Source organism: Triticum aestivum, chromosome 5A (assembly GCF_018294505.1).
Source record: "Triticum aestivum cultivar Chinese Spring chromosome 5A, IWGSC CS RefSeq v2.1, whole genome shotgun sequence".
NCBI classification, from domain to species: Eukaryota; Viridiplantae; Streptophyta; class Magnoliopsida; order Poales; family Poaceae; genus Triticum; species Triticum aestivum.
Window position 1 is genome coordinate 330,305,743 of NC_057806.1, and position 22,139 is coordinate 330,327,881.

Below are 22,139 nucleotides of genomic sequence, written 5' to 3' on the forward strand. Positions count from 1 at the left end.
AGCATGCCAAATCCAAGTCTCTTGATCGGCCACCGCTTTAAGGATTATAGTGGAACCCTTTTTTTGGCCGTGGAATTGCCCATGCCATGCCTTTGGACAATTCTTCCAACTCCAATGCATGCAATCTATTGAGCCAAGCATAACTTGGAAGCCATGAGCTTTGTTCATCTCCAATAGCCTTGTGGCGTCTTCAACATTGGGAGATCTCAAATACTCCTGGCCAAACACTTGGACAATTCTGACTGCGAAGCGCTTGACACACATGATGGCTTGGCTCTCACCCATAGCCAAGTGATCATCAACTAGATCAGCCGGGATACCGTACGCCAACATACGCAAAGCGGCTGTCACCTTCTGAAAGGTGTTATGCCTGAGCTCTCTGGCGGCATTCCTCCTTTGCTAAAAAACCGGTCATGGCTCGCTAGTTTCTCTGCAATGCGCCTGAACAACTCGGTGCTCATCCTAAACCGACGACGAAAGTATGACTCCGGGTATGTGGGATTCTCCACGAAATAGTGCCTCATCAATATGTTATGGGCATCGATCCTATCCCTCCAAATTTTCTGCCGACCCATAACCGAACCACCGTGCTTCGGTTTTTTATTGATGTGCATAGCTAGGATCATTGCAAGATCCTCCTCCTCTTCCATATCAAATTCTTCTTCGGAAGAATCATACGACGAACTCATCTACAATGTTGAATACTAGGCTATAAAAACTACAATCAACATGCACCAAATTCATGAAGTTTGAGCAATACATACCTTGCAGGCGTTTTGTCGAACACCTTGCGGGCGTCGAGCGGCAGCGAGCGGCCGCGCGCTGTTCGTCGGAGGACCGCCGCGCGAGAGGAGCGGCGGTGACTAGAGGGAGGCGGAGGAAGCCGCCACGGCGCGGGGATAGGCCGGGGAAGCGCCGGAACGGTCGCCGGGCGGCGTCGCGGATGGATGGGTGGGTGAAGTTGCGAGCGAGCGTTCGAGAGTCCAGCGCGTGGAAGCGGGCGCAGCAAATAAGCGGCGCGCAATGGCGTTTCGCCCCGCGCGTTGAACTAGATATGCCGTGCGTGTGATTTTTGCGCCTCCACTGGAGTGCCCGGAGCGGTAGCGCGCGCAAAGAACGCGGATTTTTCAGCGCGCCGCTTATATAGCGCTGTTGTTGGAGATGCTCTGAGCACTCTTTGTCGAACCTACATGGAGCGTGAAGTTTTCGACTGCTTTCTTCCAGTTTGTATACCTAGTCTTGGTGAAGACTTCAACCCCAAACTTTGAACCGATTGTTGGTTTCTTGAAAAGAAGACAGTGAAAACAATAAGCAGATTTTTTGGCCACACTATACTCTAGCCAATCAAACTCTTTATGCCATATTCTCTAAATGCCATGACATCTTCATTGCGTTCAAAATCGTGATCTTTAGGCTAGCATGCACCTTTCAAGATATTCGCCCTTCTCACTTCATCTCTGATTTCTGGGGTAGCATACTGTTCAATTTGTTTCCGAAGGCCTGGATCAGGTTCAATGTCAGTTGGATTAAATCTTTGAGGAACATCATCTTGCAAATTATTTCTACCAGTCTCTTGACTTAATACTCCAGGAACATTATCTTCTGAAATGGTTGCATTTACTTCAGATCCACAAACTTGGGGTCCAGAATGATTTACTAGTATAGGCTTGAAAAAAAATTCAATCTGCTTCATCTCCTTAGGTCCTTATAACATCATATTTATATTTAATTTCAGTGTTCAACTTCTAAAAATTGGGCCAACATGACAACAAATTAAACATGATAGAACATAATAGAAGACTAGGAGAGAGCGGAAGAACCTGGTCTTTGTTGCCTTGTTGGCTGCTCGTTTCTTGTTTTGAGCAGGGACCATGGTGATGGAGATGAAGGCGGCGGCGACTCTGCTTGCCGTCTCGACAACATCGCGAATAGGCGGATTCGCTTCTCCTTCTCCATCTAGCACCATTGATTGAACAGACCTGGGCAGCGAGGGCGACTGCAAGACGATAGTGGAGGCGGCGCCGCGTCCGCATGGCGTGATCACTCTACGCGTGAATTCAGCACGATCAGTTCCACGATTGATAGAAAAGTAACTGTGTACCTGAAAATCAGGCTGCGTACCATAACTAACGGCTCATATAATTTTTATTGGACTTACTTGATTGGCCCATCTATAGCTAGCGAGCAGTTACCTCGTGAATCATTTTCCTCTTCCCTTGTCGAAACCTTCGACCCGCGACCTTCGAGCGAACGTGCTCGCTTCCCATGGTGGCAGTGACGGTGCCAGAAATCAAATCATGTGTAGTCACTTCAAAATTGTGTAGTCAAATGTATATATTTCTAAGTTTTTCTGTATGATTTATACTTTCTGTATTGCGTTTTCCCAAAGAGATGTGTAGTTAAGTGACTACGCAGCCTATGTGTGGCTTCGCCACTGCATGGTGGCCGCCGACCAAAACCAGTAGGGGGTACCCTAAGTTTCGAAAATTTACCCGGGTCGGCCGCCCCTACACAACCTCATGGTGGAGCCGCCCTACCACCGGGGACACTTTCCTCTGGGAGGGAAAAATTAAAGCCATCGACATCACCAACGTTTCTCTTATCATGGAATGACCATTTAACTTGGGCTCGCTGAAACGGTCGGTTCGAGCGTTTCTATCGAGCCAGTTTGGACTGCTTTAAGGTTCATGTGTGTGACCCTATACAATACTATCAAACGTGTTTTTCTTGCAGTCGATATGTTTTGGAACGATGCAACCTACCAAAGGCATGGTTCCTTTGTCTTTCCTGTGTTCCAAACTGGCGTGAACCTTGAAATTCTAACAGACCTCAACGCGTTTTGCGACACGGTAGTTGTACAAACATTAATTAAAGTACAACGCGGGCCCTACCTTCGGGAATAATCGGGGCCACTTGTAAGTTGACCTTTCGGCCCACCTCGCAGCCTCCTCGTTCTTTCCAGAGAGGAGGGCAGGTGCTCCCCCTGCCGTGTGCCGTCCCACGTTTCCCCGCCAGCAAGAAAAGCACACGCGCACTCCCGTCCGGCTGACACGTGGGACCCGCCCGTCACCCCCCCGTCAACAAAGCCGCCTCCGGCAACAACCGCCGAGATTTTGCAATCCGGTCCTCCACTTCGTCCCTCCCCAGCCCAGAAACCCTAGACCGTCGCTCGCCTGCTTTCCTTCCCCGACGCGACAGGCGAATCCAAGGTGAGTTCCGCCGGATCCGCCCTCCCCGCGCCCGCTTCCCAGCGCTCCCCGCCTCACGACGCGCCGGCCGGTGCAGGTTTCGCGGCGGTCGCGGCCCTAGCACGCGCTGGATCTGACGCGGCAGCTCCCGGCGGCCGCGTACTACTGCCTGCTCTTCGCTGCGTCGGCGGCCGTCCTCGGGCTCCTCGGCGGCGTCGCGCGCTATATGCTTCCCCGGAAGCGGGAGATCGTCGCCGGCGAGGTCGAGGACTTGCAGAAGAAGACCCGTGCCGGGGAGGGCGAGGCCACCAGGGAGGAAGGAGACGCAGCCATGGCTGGGAGGGGGAACGAGATCGACGAGGACCTGCACAGCCGCCAGCTCGCCGTCTATGGCCGCGAGACCATGAAGCGCCTCTTCGGCTCCAACGTCCTCGTCTCTGGACTCCAGGGTCTCGGTGCTGAGATCGGTACGTGCAGTCCAGGCGCTCTTCTAATGCAGATGGTCTTTTACTCTTTTTTGTTTTAGTATATATAATCTCTTTCCTTGATTTGTTTCCTTTTATATGTGGGACTAGGTTAGCTGCAAAAAAGGAAATTAGTAATTACTACCCCTTGCTCGATCTGATGTAGCTTAGCGACCTAGGAATTCCTATTATGTTTCCCGTACACAAATTTACTGCTCGTAATTGCTATCTTGAGCTCTTGGTTTAGCTCTGGCTCAGCTGATGTTGCTGCTAGTTTGACCAAACACACTGATGGGTATCGCCCTATTAGCTAGATGGGCTCTTGTCGTTGTGTCTTACTTATGATTTTAGTTGAAACCACCAAGCCAAAACTTTTGTCTACCTACGTTTTGTAACTACTGTACTATCTAAACCATCAAATCAAAACTTTTATTTGTGTGGTGAAATGAGTGTCTTTTGTGTGACCCTATCAGTGCCCCTTACACACAATGCTAGCGTATGCATTATGATGGGTGAACTTCTGCACTGCACCACATTGCACATAGTTATTCACTGACATTTCGCCAATTAGGCCACTGGTAGTTTTGGTCCGTGATACCAAGAGACATGACACCTTAAAGGTTAATAAAGGCGTACTTTTTTTGCTGCCGGCCAGTTGGATTATTGGATTCATCTGAGATGTCTGTTACTCATTATCACACCATACGAGTATTTGGGTGTAAAAACAAATCATAAGCTTGGTTAGGAGCTTGGCAGTCAGTAAAAACTGAACCTTTAAAACTTGGATGAGGTTTTGGCAGTCTGTAATTAAGCTTTAAGCTTACAATTGATTTAATACTTATGTATTCCTGCAGCAAAGAACCTTGTCCTTGCGGGTGTCAAGTCTGTAACCTTGCATGATGATGGTAATGTGGAGCTGTGGGACTTATCAAGCAACTTCTTCCTCTCGGAGAATGATGTTGGGCAAAACCGTGCTCAAGCTTGTGTACAGAAGCTACAAGAGCTGAACAACGCTGTCCTCGTCTCTGCCTTAACCGGTGATTTGACCAAGGAGCACCTTTCTAAATTCCAGGTGCACCAGCATGACATTGATCTGTGATCTTCTACCTTGCTATTTCAATTTTTTCTACATCTATGTGTCTTCCATTTAAGGTTTTACATTATGCTTGTACTTTCTGTCCATGTGACTTTAACAAGCAGGCTATCCATCTTTCTATTTGATTTTGGTATAGAAATTTCATGCCAGTTTTCCGAAGTACTACCATTTCAAAAGAAGTGATGTACCACAGTTCTAGCATTTACAGAACATCACTTTTAACAAATACTCCCTCCGTCACATAATGTAAGACGTTTTTTGACATTTTTGACACTAGTCAAAAAACGTCTTACATTATGGGACGGAGGGAGTAATAAAGTAATGCAGTCAACTACTTGAAATATTTGGCCATGATCTCATCATAATCAAGGTGTGTTAAAGTGTGTGTGCTGTAAAATTGTATGAAGTATAAGATGAACCCTGCATATCGTGGATTGCTGCGAGATTCTAAAAGGTTTCATCTGCTTGACTGTTTGGACTAGGTTAGGTTTGTACAGTCTATGCTCCGTTCATTGCCTGATTTTACCTGCAATTTCGTTGTGTGATTTTGGTCCCGAAATCGAATTTTATTAAACTGTCGATTTTGTTCTGACATGTATTCTGGTAAGTAAATGTTGGCCTTGGTAATATTGTTGCCAACTAGCTAATTGCCCGTGTGTTGGAACGGATGCATACATATTTTAGTGGTTCACATTAATTGTGTCTCCCGTATACCTTCCACTCACTATATCCGCCTCCCTGATCCACATGTCAATGGCTCATTCGGTCACAGTCCCCCTTCCACTATCACCCGTACACTTTGGACAAATAAAATTGGAATTAAATCAGTGGGAGTACTACATTTCCAATTTACCAAACAAAAAATAATTAGTTTTCATATTGCTGGCGGAAGGAGATGTGATGTCGGACAAATTAGTTTCGAAATAAATCAGTGGGTGGGGATGTGAGTTGATAGGAGATGTGATGTTGTGCAAATAAAATTATAAATAAATCAGTGGTGTTACTGTGTTTTGAATTTGCCAAACAGAAAAATGACTAGTTCCCATATTATGGAAGGAAGGAGATGTGATGCCAGACAACTAAAATAGGAGATAAATATGTGGGTAAGGGTGGAATCGGAGGAGAGAAAAAACCTGGAGACGAGGAAGCGAATGACCTATTCCCCTTTAATAATAGAGATGTGTATTCTGTTAACTGTGCTGTGTGAGCTGGTGAGAAGATAAATTGACTATAAAACTGCAAAAACATCATTGGCATCTTTATAGCGACACATAATTTGTTCACTATAATTTGTTTTCACATGCTATGTCGTGCCAGTCCCACAAACGGATCTGTTTGTCAAATGCAACTGAAATTCCAAATCCATGTTCTTCAGTTTGCAGTATATGAGTTTTTAGGAGGATTAGATGACTCCTCTCACATTTTATTTATATGCTTCTTGATTTACACTGGGTAAATTTGGTCATTTATCATCCTCAGAATAACTTTCATATGTACTTGCAGGCCGTTGTCTTCACTGATATCAGCTTAGATAAAGCAATTGAGTTTGATGATTACTGCCACAGCCACCAGCCACCCATTGCTTTCATCAAGTCTGAAGTTCGTGGTCTTTTTGGCAGTGTGTTTTGTGACTTTGGTCCTGAATTTACTGTTTTGGATGTGGATGGTGAGGAACCACATACAGGAATTGTTGCATCAATCAGCAATGACAATCCAGCACTTGTATCTTGTGTGGACGATGAGCGTCTGGAGTTCCAGGATGGTGATCTAGTTGTTTTCTCTGAAGTCCATGGAATGACTGAGCTGAATGATGGAAAACCAAGAAAAGTTAAGAATGCAAGGCCTTACTCTTTCTTCTTGGAAGAAGACACTTCCTCATTTGGCACATACGTTAGAGGTGGTATCGTCACACAGGTCAAGCCACCGAAGGTTATTAAATTCAAACCCTTGAAAGAGGCCATGTCAGAGCCGGGAGAATTTCTCATGAGTGATTTCTCCAAATTTGAGCGGCCACCTCTTCTGCATTTGGCATTCCAAGCTTTGGATAAGTTTAGGACTGAGTTGAGCAGATTCCCTGTTGCTGGGTCCACTGATGATGTGCAAAGGGTGATAGAGTATGCTATTAGCATTAATGATACTCTGGGAGATAGGAAACTTGAAGAAATTGACAAAAAGCTCCTGCACCATTTTGCCAGTGGTTCCAGGGCTGTTCTGAATCCTATGGCTGCGATGTTTGGTGGTATTGTCGGTCAGGAGGTAGTGAAAGCTTGCTCAGGGAAATTTCATCCACTTTATCAGGTTAGGATCTACTGCCTCTTGTTTTCAGTATATAATAATTACATTTATTTGCAGCAATTTTTAACATTAGTTGTTTTGATTTTGTAGTTCTTCTATTTTGATTCTGTCGAGTCTCTCCCTGTTGACCCCTTGGAGCCTGGTGATTTGAAGCCAAAGAACAGTAGATATGATGCTCAAATCAGCGTATTTGGATCTACGCTTCAAAACAAACTGGAGGAAGCAAAAATCTTTATGGTCGGTTCTGGGGCACTTGGATGCGAGTTCTTGAAGAACCTGGCACTAATGGGTATTTCTTGCAGCCAGAATGGAAATCTGACTGTGACAGATGATGATGTTATTGAAAAGAGCAATCTGAGTCGCCAATTTCTTTTCCGTGACTGGAACATTGGGCAACCTAAGTCCACAGTTGCTGCTACAGCTGCTATGGTAATTAATCCTAAACTTCATGTCGAGGCCCTTCAGAACAGAGCAAGTCCTGAGACTGAAAATGTGTTTAATGATGCCTTCTGGGAGAACCTTGATGCTGTTGTCAATGCCCTTGACAATGTGACTGCAAGAATGTACATAGACTCCAGATGTGTATATTTCCAGAAGCCACTTTTGGAATCTGGGACTCTGGGTGCTAAATGCAATACACAGATGGTCATCCCTCACCTAACAGAGAACTATGGGGCTTCAAGGGATCCACCTGAAAAGCAGGCACCTATGTGCACTGTACATTCATTTCCTCATAACATTGATCATTGCCTAACCTGGGCTAGGTCTGAGTTTGAGGGTTTACTTGAGAAGACTCCCACTGAAGTAAATGCTTTCCTGTCAAATCCTACTACATACATAAGTGCAGCAAGAACTGCTGGTGATGCACAGGCTAGAGATCAGCTTGAACGTGTTATTGAGTGTCTTGACAGAGACAAGTGCGAGACGTTCCAGGATTCTATTACCTGGGCCCGGCTTAAGTAAGTTTAGCCCCTCTCCTCTTCACAATTAGGTCAATATTGCCTTGGTGCATCACGAGCTGTGTTTATATTTATTTCACTTGCTTCCGATGTTACTCACCCTACTGTTTTTCCTGGTGGTGTATCTTAGGTTTGAGGATTACTTCTCCAACCGTGTGAAGCAGCTGACGTTCACTTTCCCAGAAGACTCGATGACCAGCTCTGGTGCTCCTTTCTGGTCTGCTCCAAAGCGGTTCCCACGACCTGTGGAGTTCTCGTCGAGTGATCCAAGTCAGCTTAGCTTTATTTTGGCTGCTGCAATATTGAGGGCAGAGACTTTTGGAATACCCATATCTGAGTGGGCCAAAACCCCAAACAAGCTGGCTGCTGAAGCTGTTGACAAGGTGATTGTGCCGGATTTCCAACCAAAGCAGGGGGTTAAGATAGTTACAGATGAGAAGGCCACTAGTCTATCCTCTGCATCTGTTGACGACGCTGCTGTCATTGAAGAGCTTATTGCCAAGTTAGAAGAAGTTTCCAAAACACTGCCATCAGGGTTCCACATGAACCCAATACAGTTTGAGAAGGTCAGCATGCCGTCACATTTTCTTTCTCTGAACTTTAGTGATTTGCTCTGAATTTTTCCTGTCGACCTATATATGGTACCTTTCCTGCGAAATGCTTAATTTCATTTCGAACACATGCCTGCTTTCGTCCCATTTTCCCCTTGGGTATGCAGCCTTGCATCTCTAGAAACAACACTTGTAAGCCTCCAAAAGTTTCGTACAAGAAGAATTGCTGAGCTGCTTTCTGTATTTGCAGGATGATGACACAAACTTCCATATGGATGTGATAGCTGGTTTTGCCAACATGAGGGCAAGGAACTACAGCATTCCTGAAGTGGACAAGCTAAAGGCCAAGTTTATAGCCGGCAGGATCATCCCAGCTATCGCCACCTCCACCGCGATGGCCACTGGCCTTGTCTGCCTTGAGCTTTACAAAGCCCTTGCTGGTGGACACAAGGTCGAAGACTACCGCAACACGTTTGCAAACCTTGCGATCCCTCTCTTCTCCATTGCTGAACCAGTTCCACCCAAGACCATCAAGCACCAGGAGCTGTCGTGGACGGTCTGGGACCGGTGGACTGTGACAGGCAACATCACGCTGAGGGAGCTCCTGGAGTGGCTCAAGGAGAAGGGCCTGAACGCTTACAGCATATCCTGTGGCACCTCTCTGCTGTACAACTCCATGTTCCCCAGGCACAAGGAACGGCTTGACAGGAAGGTTGTTGATGTTGCCAGGGAGGTGGCTAAGATGGAGGTGCCCTCTTACCGGCGTCATCTCGACGTTGTGGTGGCCTGTGAGGATGACGACGACAACGATGTCGACATCCCACTTGTGTCGGTCTACTTCCGCTGAAGAAGCGCTCCTTCTGCGTTTACATGATCTTGTGGTTGGTCATGCTGGATCGACTGACATGTCATGAGTCGCATTAGTGATTGTAAGCTGAGTGGGGGCTTAAGCCACATTATCGACTGATTTTTCCTTTCTACCATCTTGATGTCGATCGGATCATTGGGGGCTGATCTCGGGTTGTTACCAGACATAACTATTCACGAGACTAGGCACAACATCATCTTGATAATTGTTGCATGATGCGTTCACAACTAAAATTGGTCGTCGTGGGATTGAATGAATGTTTTAATCTGTTTGTCCTCTTTTGTGCGCCACTGTGCACTATTCAAGTGGGATCACCTTCGTTGCCTTCATTACTTGTTCAATTCAATCTCGTAAATCGGGGGAATCCTTTTCATCATCTATAGAAAACTTACCTTCGGGATTGCTGCTTGCACGCCTAATCGGATCTCCGGGTAAAGTTGCATCTTGGGCACATGAATGCCAGATGGACAACTATGTTACCTGTTCAATGCGGGGGTAACATGCACGGTTTGGCGTATGTTGCATCCCGTTCTGCGCGGGAGGATGACGCCAGTGGTACAAATGCTTAATAAATCTATTAATTAAACTCATGTTTATGTAATCAATTTGATCTCCCGGGCCAATCCAAGGACGCCTACGAAAAGGTGAAAGTTATGAGAGGCAAATGCCAAAAATGGAATGAATATTTTTGAACGACAACTCGAACAAAAATACTTCCTCCGTTTTCATATACAAGGCACTTCGCTTTTTGTGTTGAACTTTGACTCATAATTTTAGTCAATAAAACATGGGTTATATGTCATCAAATATACATTAAGGGAAAGTTCTTTGAAATGCGCCTCCAATGAGATACTTATTTTCCACCGCAGAAAAAATCATATTCTTATTTTCTTCGTAAAATTAATGGTCAAAGTTAGGCATAAGAATAGTATGCTGTATCCTTGCACAAAGAAAAACAAACGACGATTTGAATTTACAGGGGAGCATATTTGTTATTAGTTTTAAAAATGACAAAAAATTGGGGTGTTCCGAGTCAATAAAACATGGGTTATATGTCATCAAATATACATTAAGGGAAAGTTCTTTGAAATGCGCCTCCAATGAGATACTTATTTTCCACCGCAGAAAAAATCATATTCTTATTTTCTTCGTAAAATTAATGGTCAAAGTTAGGCATAAGAATAGTATGCTGTATCCTTGCACAAAGAAAAACAAACGACGATTTGAATTTACAGGGGAGCATATTTGTTATTAGTTTTAAAAATGACAAAAAATTGGGGTGTTCCGAGAATCGAACTCGGGACCTCTCGCACCCGAAGCGAGAATCATACCACTAGACCAAACACCCTTTTTGTTGTGATAACTAAGGAAACATATATATACCTTTTATTTATGTCCAATCCAAGTTGGACGCTAATTTCCAACGATTTGAAAAGAAATTCTTGTGGGTGTCTGCATCAGAGATGTACTGCGAACGACTGAATAGCTGCACAGTTAGCATCATGAAGGCCGGTGTCTGTTAACATGGGCTATCCTGTCAACTGAAACCAGCGACGACGTTTCCCTCTAGCTAGGCTGGGACCAGCGGCATTACTCCTCATTCCTCAACAAGAAACCGCCCAAAGTTTAGTTTCAAATAATTTTTGATGATGTGCCGAATACTGTTCGGACACGTGACACACGCATCTCCTACTCGAGCAGCGGTTGCCTTGCACCTCGTTGGGCGAGGGCGAGGGCGACGGGTGGGTTCATCGTTGTAGAGAGAAAGCGAGTGCGCGGGGGACCAGCGTTCGGCGATTGAAATGTCGGAGAGGATATGGCATCGGCATCGACGACATGAGCACTACGGAGAAGATGGACGCGTCTCTCTAGATTAGGCGCGCGGCGTATGGCTGGAGGCCGCCTGGCTAAAAGACCGGGTGAGGGTCGTCTAGTTAACGTGCTTCCGCATCGGACGTCCAACACGCGGGCAGGACTAGCTACCAGCCACGCAAATTTTCTATGAATGACAGTTCCCGTTTTTCTTTTCTTTTCTTTTTTTTTGAGAAGCAGTTTCTAGGACGACCTTGGCGAGTCACGACTACAACGGGCCACCGTACGTGAGGTCACGAAAGCCACGCCAACTCCTTTTCCGATACCTACAGCCTACAGGCCAGCCGGTGCTGCATGCATAGGCTTGGCTTCTCTCCCCGTTGTGTGTGTCGTAGCACAAGTGGGCCGTAGATAGACAAGCTGGCAATACGATGATCGATATATTGATCGGGTGCCGATGCACGTGCATATAAGTATAGGGTAGGTCTTAACCTCAACTATACATAACTAGAAGGTGGGCCGCAATACGAAATACATGCAACACAAATATATATTCAACATCCCCGCAGTCGAAGCGTCACCGGTGACACAGAGACTGGACCGAACTCCTTGAAGACGGGAGTAGGCAATCCCTTAGTCATCACATCAACAAACTGTTGCGACGTCGGAACGTGAAGAATCTAAACACGGCCAAGGGCAACCTACTCTCGCACGAAGTGAATATCGAGCTCAATATGCTTCGTACGTCGATGGTGCACCGCGTTGGCGGAGAGGTAGACCGTGCTGACATTATCGCAGTAGACAAGAGTGGCCTTGTGAACGTCACAAAGAAACTACTGCGGCAGCTGGCGGATCCAAGAGCACTCGGCCACGACGTTAGCCACGACCCGATACTCTGCCTTGGCGCCGGAGCGGGAGACCGTGGGCTGCCGCTTCGATGACCAAGAGATCAACGAGGGCCCAAGGTAGACGCAATAGCCGGACGTGGAGCACCGGGTGTCGGGGCAGCCTGCCCAATCGGCATCCGAGTAGGCAACGAGGTCGGTGGAGGCGGAGTCCGTCAGGGTGAGTCCCAAGGACATGGTGCCGCGTATGTAACGGAGAATACGCTTCACCAAAGTCCAATGAGGGTCACGCGGGGCGTGCATGTGGAGGCACACCTGCTGGACAGTGTACTGCAGGTCGGGTCGAGTCAGCGTAGGTACTGTAAAGCACCAACAATGGAGCGATAGAACGCTGCATTGGACGCGAGAGACCCCTCCAGAGCAGAGATCTTCGCCTTCATGTCGACGGGGGTGGGCGCCAGCTTGCAGTTAAGCATGCAGGTGTCGTGGGAACGAGTCTGACAGTAAAAGTAGGGGGTACGTAGGAGAGGCCAGAGTCCTAGCTACGGTGAGGTTGTACACACAAGTTTACGAGTTCAGGCCCCCTCTCGAAGGAGGTAACAACCCTATGTCTCGGTGCCGCGGAGGCTTGTCGATTGAAGTGTGTGGTAGTTACAGGGGGTGCAACCCTTGTGCCAGAGGGGAGGGGCGGCTTATATAGAGTGCGTCTGGCCCCTCGCAGCCCTCAGTTACACAAGGGTTCAATGAGAATTATGTCCTGAACGTTACTGGTAACACCTGTAATAAATGGTCCTTATGATGACGGAGTGAATGCCTAACCGTTGACTTCTTGGGGTGACTCTAGGCATTCTGTACTCCGAGTGAGTTCTTGTATGGTCGGGTGATTTAATCATGGTCAAGTGGAATTGGGATATCCGAGTGGAATCTTTCGTCGAGTGGATTGCACTTCATGATAATTCCAGTCGGTATCTTCTGTTGAACCTTGTAGGCCTTGGACTCTAGGGTAATGTCCTTTGCTAGGGCGTCTAGGTCAGGCCTAAGAACCTACCCTAGGTACATGTCATCGTCAACGGCACGCTCCAGAAGCTCGTGGGCATACTTCTGCTGATGCGGAAAGAAGCCGTCATCCCGACGGACTACCTCGATGCTGTGGAAGTAGTGCAGAGGCCCCAAGTCCTTGAGGGCGAACTCATCACCAAGACGAGCTGTCAGCCATTGAAGGAGCTCGGGAGCGGACGCTATGAGGATGATGTCGTCGACGTAGAGCAACAGATATGCAACGTCAGCTCCCTGATGATACACAAAGAGTGAGGCATCGGAGTGAGTGGACCGAAAGCCCAAAGACTACAGGAAGGCTGCGATACGCTGGTACCAAGCCCAAGGTGCCTACTTCAACCCGGAAAGAGAATGGGAGAGCAAGCACACGAAGTCCGGATGCTCGGCGCCGACGAAACCAGTGGGCTGCTCACAGAACACCTGCTCGGCAAGATGACCGTTCAAGAAGGCGTTGGAGACATCCAGCTGATGCACAGGCCAGACTCGCGAGACCGCCAACTGGAGCGCAGCACAGATCGTGCCTGGTTTAACAACAGGAGCAAAGGTGTCGGTGCGGTCCATGTCCGCGCGCTGCCGAAATCAACGAACCATCCACCGAGCCTTGTAACGCTCGAGAGAACTGTTCGGGCGGGTCTTGTGGTGGAACACCCACTTGCCAGTGATGATGTTGGCACGAGGGGGTCGTGGAACAAGATGCCACGTGCGGTTGCGCTGCAGGGCGTCGAACTCCTCCTGCATCGCTGCAAGCCAGTGGGGATCCCGAAGGGCAACGCGAGCGAAGGCGGGGATGGGTGACGGTGTCGACGTCGAGGCAGCGCACACATACTCGTTGGAGGAGTAGCGCGTGCTCGGCAGAAGCACACCAGTCCCGAGCACGGGTCGCACGCCGAGAGGCGGGGCAGCGGGCGCAGCGGGGCCCGTGGCGGCCGGGCCAACAGCGGTGGCGGGTGCCGCGGCGGCGGTGGTGCCCACGACAGCGGGGCCACGACGGCAGGCGAGTCGTCGGCGGTGTTCGAGCTGGTAGCTGGGGTGGCGACGCCAACCGGGGTGGAGGGCGGGGTGCCCGCCGGCTCAACCTCGGAGGAGGGAGACGGGGACCCGGGGGCCCGGTGAGACTCGACCTCGGGGGAGGGAGTTGAAAAACCGGAAGGCAGCAGAAGGCGCCTGCTTGGGTTAGGGGGGCGGGTCTTCGCGGGGTGCCGCCGCGCATCGCTCCAAGCAGGGGGCGCGGGGGTCGGCGCCGAAGGAGTCGAAGCCGGAGAAACTTGAAAAACACGGGAACATCGCTTGACAAAATACACGTGCTTCGAGGTGTACACACGATGAGTGATAGGATCATATCATCGATAACCTTTTGTGTTAGAGGGATAGCCAAGGAAGAGACATGGTATGGAATGTGGTGCGAGTTTGTGTGGCATGGTGGACGTGGTACTAGGATAACAAAGACACCCAAAGATGCGAAGACTGTCATAGGATGGCGGTGTACCGAAGAGAAGGTGGTGAGGGGAGTAGTTCCGCCGAGGACGACACAGACGGATGTTAACTAAAAGGCTGGCGGTGGCGAGAGTATCGGGCCAAAACCAAGCAGACACGTTAGAGTGAAAAAGTAACTGCGAACGCAGTCATTAAGAGTGCAGAACATGCGCTCGGCGCGGCCGTTCTGCTGTGATGTGTAAGGACAAGTAAGACAGAAGATGGTACTGTGAGAGGCGAGAAGTGAAGGAAATATGCCCTAGAGGCAATAATAAAGTTATTATTTATTTCCTTATATCATGATAAATGTTTATTATTCATGCTAGAATTGTATTAACCGGAAACATAATACATGTGTGAATACATTGACAAACAGATTGTCACTAGTATGCCTCTACTTGACTAGCTCGTTGATCAAAGATGGTCCTAACCATAGACATGAGTTGTCATTTGATTAACAGGGTCACATCATTAGGAGAATGATGTGATTGACATGACCCATTCCGTTAGCTTAGCACCCGATCGTTTAGTATGTTGCTATTGCTTTCTTCATGACTTATACATGTTCCTATGACTATGAGATTATGCAACTCCCGTTTAGCGGAGGAACACTTTGTGTGCTATCAAACGTCACAACGTAACTGGGTGATTATAAAGGTGCTCTATAGGTGTCTCCAAAGGTACTTGTTGGGTTGGCGTATTTCGAGATTAGGATTTGTCACTCCGATTGTCGGAGAGGTATCTCTGGGCCCTCTCGGTAATGCACATCACTTAAGCCTTGCAAGCATTGCAACTAATGAGTTAGTTGCGGGATGATGCATTACAGAACGAGTAAAGAGACTTGCCAGTAACGAGCTTGAACTAGGTATTGAGATACCGACGATCGAATCTCGAGCAAGTAACATACCGATGACAAAGGGAACAACGTATGTTGTTATGCGATTTGACCGATAAAGATCTTCGTAGAATATGTAGGAGCCAATATGAGCATCCAGGTTCCGCTATTGGCTATTGACCGGAGACGTGTCTCGGTCATGTCTACATAGTTCTCGAACCCGTAGGGTCCGCATGCTTAACGTTACGATGACAGTTATATTATGAGTTTATATGTTTTGATGTACCGAAGGTTGTTCGGAGTCCCGGATGTGATCACGGACATGACGAGGAGTCTCGAAATGGTCGAGACATGAAGATTGATATATTGGAAGCCTATGTTTGGATGTCGGAAGTGTTCCGGGTGAAATCGGGATTTTACCAGAGTACCGGGAGGTTACCGGAACCCCCCAGGAGGTAAATGGGCCTTAGTGGGCCTTTACGGAGAAGAGGAGAGGCGGCCTAGGCTGGGCCGCGCGCCCCCCTAGTCTGAATAGGACAAGGAGAGGGGGCGGCGCCCCCCCTTTCCTTCTCTCCCTTCTCTTTCCCCCACCCGAATCCTATTCCAACTAGGAAAGAGGGAGGGGGGGGGGAGTCCTACTCCCGGTGGGAGTAGGACTCCTCCTGGCGCGCCCTCTCCCTAGCCGGCCACACCCCCTTGCTCCTTTATATACGGGGGCAGGGGGCACCCCATAGACACAACAATTGATCAAGTTGATCTTTTAGCCGTGTGTGGTGCCCCCCTCCAGCATAGTCCACCTCGATAATACTGTAGCGGTGCTTAGGCGAAGCCCTGCATCGGTAGAACATCAACATCGTCACCACGCCGTCGTGCTGACGAAACTCTCCCTCAACACTCGGCTGGATCGGAGTTCGAGGGACGTCATCGGGCTGAACGTGTGCTGAACTCGGAGGTGCCGTGCGTTCGGTACTTGATCGGTCGGATCGTGAAGACGTACGACTACATCAACCACGTTGTGCTAACGCTTCCGCTTTCGGTCTGCGAGGGTACATGGACAACACTCTCCCCTCTCGTTGCTGTGCATCACCATGATCTTGCGTGTGCTTAGGAATTTTTTTGAAATTACTACGTTCCCAACAGTGGCATCCAAGCCAGGTTTTATGGTAGATGTCATATGCACGAGTAGAACACAAGTGAGTTGTGGGCGATATAAGTCATACTGCTTACCAGCATGTCATACTTTGGTTCGGTGGTATTGTTGGATGAAGCGGCCCGGACCGACATTACGCGTACGCTTACGCGAGACTGGTTCTACCGACGTGCTTTGCACATAGGTGGCTGGCGGGTGTCAGTTTCTCCAACATTAGTTGAACCGAGTGTGGCTACGCCCGGTCCTTGCGAAGGTTAAAACAACACCAACTTGACAAACTATCATCGTGGTTTTGATGCGTAGGTAAGAACGGTTCTTGCTAAGCCCGTAGCAGCCACGTAAAACTTGCAACAACAAAGTAGAGGACGTCTAACTTGTTTTTGCAGGGCATGTTGTGATGTGATGTGGTCAAAACATGATGCTAAATTTTATTGTATGAGATGATCATGTTTTGTAACCAAGTTATCGGCAACTGGCAGGAGCCATATGGTTGTCGCTTTATTGTATGCAATATAATCGCCCTGTAATACTTTACTTTATCACTAAGCGATAGCGATAGTCGAGGAAGCATAAGTTTGGTGAGACGACAACGATGCTACGATGGAGATCAAGGTGTCGCGCCGATGATGATGGTGATCATGACGGTGCTTCGGACATGGAGATCACAAGCACAAGATGATGATGGCCATATCATATCACTTATATTGATTGCATGTGATGTTTATCTTTTATGCATCTTATCTTGCTTTGATTGACGGTAGCATTATAAGATGATCTCTCACTAAATTTCAAGATAATAGTGTTTTCCCTGAGTATGCACCGTTGCCAAAGTTCGTCGTGCCCATACACCACGTGATGATCGGGTGTGATAAGCTCTACGTCCATCTACAACGGGTGCAAGCCAGTTTTACACACGCAGAATACTCGGGTTAAACTTGACGAGCTTAGCATATGCATATATGGCCTCGGAACACTGAGACCGAAAGGTCGAGCGTGAATCATATAGTAGATATGATCAACATAGTGATGTTCACCATTGAAAACTACTCCATTTCACGTGATGATCGGTTATGGTTTAGTTGATTTGGATCACGTGATCACTTAGAAGATTAGAGGGATGTCTTTCTAAGTGGGAGTTCTTAAGTAATATGATTAAATTGAACTTAAATTTATCATGAACTTAGTACCTGATAGTATCTTGCTTGTCTATGTTGATTGTAGATAGATGGCCCGTGCTGTTGTTGCGTTGAATTTTAATGCGTTCCTTGAGAAAGCAAAGTTGAAAGATGATGGTAGCAATTACACGGACTGGGTCCGTAACTTGAGGATTATCCTCATTGCTGCTCAGAAGAATTATGGCCTGGAAGCACCGCTGAGTGCCAGGCCTGCTGCTGATGCAACTGACAACGTTAAGAACGTCTGACAGAGCAAAGCTGATGACTACTCGATAGTTCAATGTGCCATGCTTTACGGCTTAGAACCGGGACTTCAAAGACGTTTTGAACATCATGGAGCATATGAGATGTTCCAGGTGTTGAAGTTAATATTTCAAGTAAATGCCCGGATTGAGAGATATGAAGTCTCCAATAAGTTCTACAGCTGCAACATGGAGGAGAATAGTTCTGTCAGTGAACATATACTCAGAATGTTTGGGTACCATAATCACTTGACTCAGCTGGGAGTTAATCTTCCGGTTGATAGTGTCATTGACAGAGTTCTTCAATCACTGCCACCAAGCTACAAGAGCTCCATGATAAACTATAATATGCAAGGGATGAATAAGACAATTTCCGAGCTCTTCGCAATGCTAAAAGCTGCGGAGGTAGAAATCAAGAAGGAGCATCAAGTGTTGATGGTCAGTAAGACCACCAGTTTCAAGAAGGGCAAAGGGAAGAAGAAGGGGAACTTCAAGAAGAACAGCAAGCAAGTTGCTACTTAGGAGAAGAAACTCAAGTATGGACCTAAGCCTGAGACTGAGTGCTTCTACTACAAGCAGACTGGTCACTGGAAGCGGAACTGCCCCAAGTATTTGGCGGATAAGAAGGATGGCAAGGTGAATAAAGGTATAGGTGATATACATGTTATTGATGTGTACCTTACTAGAGCTCGCAGTAGGATCTGGGTATTTGATACTGGTTCTGTTGCTAATATTTGCAACTCGAAACAGGGACTACGGATTAAGCGAACACTGGCAAAGGACGAGGTGACGATGCGCGTGGGAAACGGTTCCAAAGTCGATGTGATCACGGTCGACACGCTACCTCTACATCTACCTTCGGATTAGTATTAGACCTAAATAATTGTTATTTGGTGCCAGCGTTGAGCATGAACATTATATCTGGATCTTATTTGATGCGAGACGGTTATTCATTTAAATCAGAGAATAATGGTTGTTCTATTTATATGAGTAATATCTTTTATGGTCATGCACCCTTGAAGAGTGGTCTATTTTTGATGAATCTCAATAGTAGTGATACACATATTCATAATGTTGAAGCCAAAAGATGCAGAGTTGATAATGATAGTGCAACTTATTTGTGGCACTGCCGTTTAGGTCATATCGGTGTAAAGCGCATGAAGAAACTCCATACTGATGAACTTTTGGAACCACTTGATTATGAATCACTTGGTACTTGCGAACCGTGCCTCATGGGCAAGATGACTAAAACGCCATTCTCCGGAACTATGGAGAGAGCAACAGATTTGTTGGAAATCATACATACAGATGTATGTGGTCCGATGAATGTTGAGGCTCGTGGCGGATATCGTTATTTTCTCACCTTCACGAATGATTTAAGCAGATATGGGTATATCTACTTGAAAGCATAAGTCTGAAACATTTGAAAAGTTCAAAGAATTTCAGAGTGAAGTTGAAAATCATCGTAACAAGAAAATAAAGTTTCTACGATCTAATCGTGGAGGAGAATATTTGAGTTACGAATTTGGTCTACATTTGAAACAATGCGGAATAGTTTCGCAACTCACGCCACCCAGAATACCACATCGTAATGGTATGTCCGAACGTCGTAATCGTACTTTACTAGATATGGTACGATCTATGATGTCTCTTACAGATTTACCGCTATCATTTTGGGGATATGCTTTAGAGACGGCCGCATTCACATTAAATAGGGTACCATCGAAATTCGTTGAGACGACGCCTTATGAACTGTGGTTTGGTAAGAAACCAAAGTTGTCGTTTCTGAAAGTTTGGGGCTGCGATGCTTATGTAAAAAAGCTTCAACCTGATAAGCTCGAACCCAAATCAGAGAAATGTGTCTTCATAGGATACCCAAAGTAAACTGTTGGTTACACCTTCTACCACAGATCCGAAGGCAAGACATTCGTTGCTAAGAATGGATCCTTTCTAGAGAAGGAGTTTCTCTCAAAAGAAGTGAGTGGGAGGAAAGTGGAACTTGATGAGGTAACTATACCTGCTCCTCTATTGGAAAGTAGTTCATCACAGAAACCAGTTCCTGTGACGCCTACACCAATTAGTGAGAAAGTTAATGATGATGATCATGGAACTTTAGATCAAGTTACTACTGAACCTCGTAGATCAACCAGAGTACGATCCGCACCAGATTGGTACGGTAATCATGTTCTGGAAGTCATGCTACTAGATCATGATGAACCTACGAACTATGAAGAAGCGATGGTAAGCCCAGATTCCGCAAAATGGCTTGAAGCCATGAAATCTGAGATGGGATCCATGTATGAGAACAAAGTGTGGACTTTGGTTGACTTGCCCGATGATTGGCAAGCAATTGAGAATAAATGAATCTTCAAGAAGAAGACTGACGCTGATGGTAATGTTACTGTCTACAAAGCTCGACTTGTTGTGAAAGGTTTTCGACAAGTTCAAGGGATTGACTACGATGAGACTTTCTCACCTGTAGCGATGCTTAAGTCTGTCCGAATCATGTTAGCAATTGCCGCATTTTATGATTATGAAATTTGGCAAATGGATGTCAAAATGCATTCCTAAATGGATTTCTGGAAGAAGAGTTGTATATGATGCAACCAGAAGGTTTTGTCGATCCAAAGGGAGCTAACAAAGTGTGCAAGCTCGAGTGATCCATTTATGGACTGGTGCAAGCCTCTCGGAGTTGGAATAAACGCTTTGATAGTGTGATCAAAGCATTTGGTTTTATACAGACTTTTGGAGAAGCCTGTATTTACAAGAAAGTGAGTGGAAGCTCTGTAGCATTTCTAATATTATATGTGGATGACATATTGTTGATTGGAAATGATATAGAATTTCTGGATAGCATAAAGGGATACTTGAATAAGATTTTTTCAATGAAAGACCTCGGTGAAGTTGCTTATATATTGGGCATCAAGATCTATAGAGATAGATCAAGACGCTTAATTGGACTTTCACAAAGCACATACCTTGACAAAGTTTTGAAGAAGTTTAAAATGGATCAAGCAAAGAAAGGGTTCTTGCCTGTATTACAAGGTGTGAAGTTGAGTAAGACTCAATGCCCGACCACTACAGAAGATAGAGACAAAATGAAAGGTGTTCCCTATGCTTCAGCCATAGGCTCTACCATGTATGTAATGTTGTGTACCAGACCTGATGTGTGCCTTGCTATAAGTCTAGCAGGGAGGTACCAAAGTAATCCAGGAGTAGATCACTGGACAACGGTCAAGAACATCCTGAAATACCTAAAAAGGACTAAGGCTATGTTTCTCTTATATGGAAGTGACAAAGAGCTCATCGTAAACGATTAAGTTGATGCAAGCTTTGACACTGATCCGGACGATTCTAAATCGCAAACTGGATACGTGTTTACATTGAACGGTGGAGCTGTCAGTTGGTGCAGTTCTAAACAAAGCGTTGTGGCGGGATCTACATGTGAAGCGGAGTACATAGCTGCTTAGGAAGCAGCAAACGAAGGAGTCTGGATGAAGGAGTTCATATCTGATATAGGTGTCATACCTAGTGCATCGGGTCCAATGAAAATCTTTTGTGACAATACTAGTGCAATTGCCTTGGCGAAGGAATCCAGATTTCACAAGAGAACCAAGCACATCAAGAGACGCTTCAATTCCATCCGGGATTTAGTCCAGGTGGGAGACATAGAAATTTGTAAGATACATACGGATCTGAATATTGCAGACCCGTTGACTAAGCCTCTTCCACGAGCAAAACATGATCAGCACCAAGGCTCCATGGGTGTTAGAATCATTACTGTGTAATCTAGATTATTGACTCTAGTGCAAGTGGGAGACTGAAGGAAATATGCCCTAGAGGCAATAATAAAGTTATTATTTATTTCCTTATATCATGATAAATGTTTATTATTCATGCTAGAATTGTATTAACCGGAAACATAATACATGTGTGAATACATAGACAAACAGATTGTCACTAGTATGCCTTTACTTGACTAGCTCGTTGATCAAATATGGTTATGTTTCCTAACCATAGACATGAGTTGTCATTTGATTAACAGGGTCACATCATTAGGAGAATGATGTGATTGACATGACCCATTCCGTTAGCTTAGCACCCGATTGTTTAGTATGTTGCTATTGCTT

The 22,139-nt window shown here is 46.4% G+C and overlaps 1 protein-coding gene and 1 non-coding gene across 2 annotated transcripts; one reads left to right on the forward strand and one right to left on the reverse strand.

The window, feature by feature from the left end:
• Positions 1 to 3,138: 3,138 nt before the first annotated feature.
• LOC123103210 (ubiquitin-activating enzyme E1 2) lies at positions 3,139 to 9,741 on the forward strand. The gene is made up of 7 exons (NM_001426784.1): positions 3,139 to 3,209; positions 3,286 to 3,655; positions 4,507 to 4,724; positions 6,252 to 7,046; positions 7,134 to 8,002; positions 8,133 to 8,568; positions 8,804 to 9,741. The coding sequence occupies exons 2-7, from the start codon at positions 3,415 to 3,417 to the stop codon at positions 9,398 to 9,400; spliced, it is 3,156 nt and encodes a 1,051-aa protein (NP_001413713.1). The 5' UTR covers positions 3,139 to 3,209; positions 3,286 to 3,414; the 3' UTR covers positions 9,401 to 9,741.
• Positions 9,742 to 10,697: 956 nt separating this feature from the next.
• On the reverse strand, positions 10,698 to 10,769 carry TRNAP-CGG (transfer RNA proline (anticodon CGG)). The gene has a single exon. It is a non-coding gene; the product is annotated as a tRNA-Pro (tRNA).
• Between the last annotated feature and the right edge of the window lie 11,370 nt (positions 10,770 to 22,139).

Excerpts from the sequence above, each read along its gene's own strand:
- LOC123103210 (NM_001426784.1), top strand. The coding sequence starts at position 3,415 with ATGCTTCCCCGGAAGCGGGAGATCGTCGCCGGCGAGGTCGAGGACTTG. Across the intron at positions 3,656-4,506 it reads GGGTCTCGGTGCTGAGATCG|CAAAGAACCTTGTCCTTGCG; the intron begins GTACGTGCAGTC and ends GTATTCCTGCAG. Across the intron at positions 7,047-7,133 it reads AATTTCATCCACTTTATCAG|TTCTTCTATTTTGATTCTGT; the intron begins GTTAGGATCTAC and ends TTGATTTTGTAG.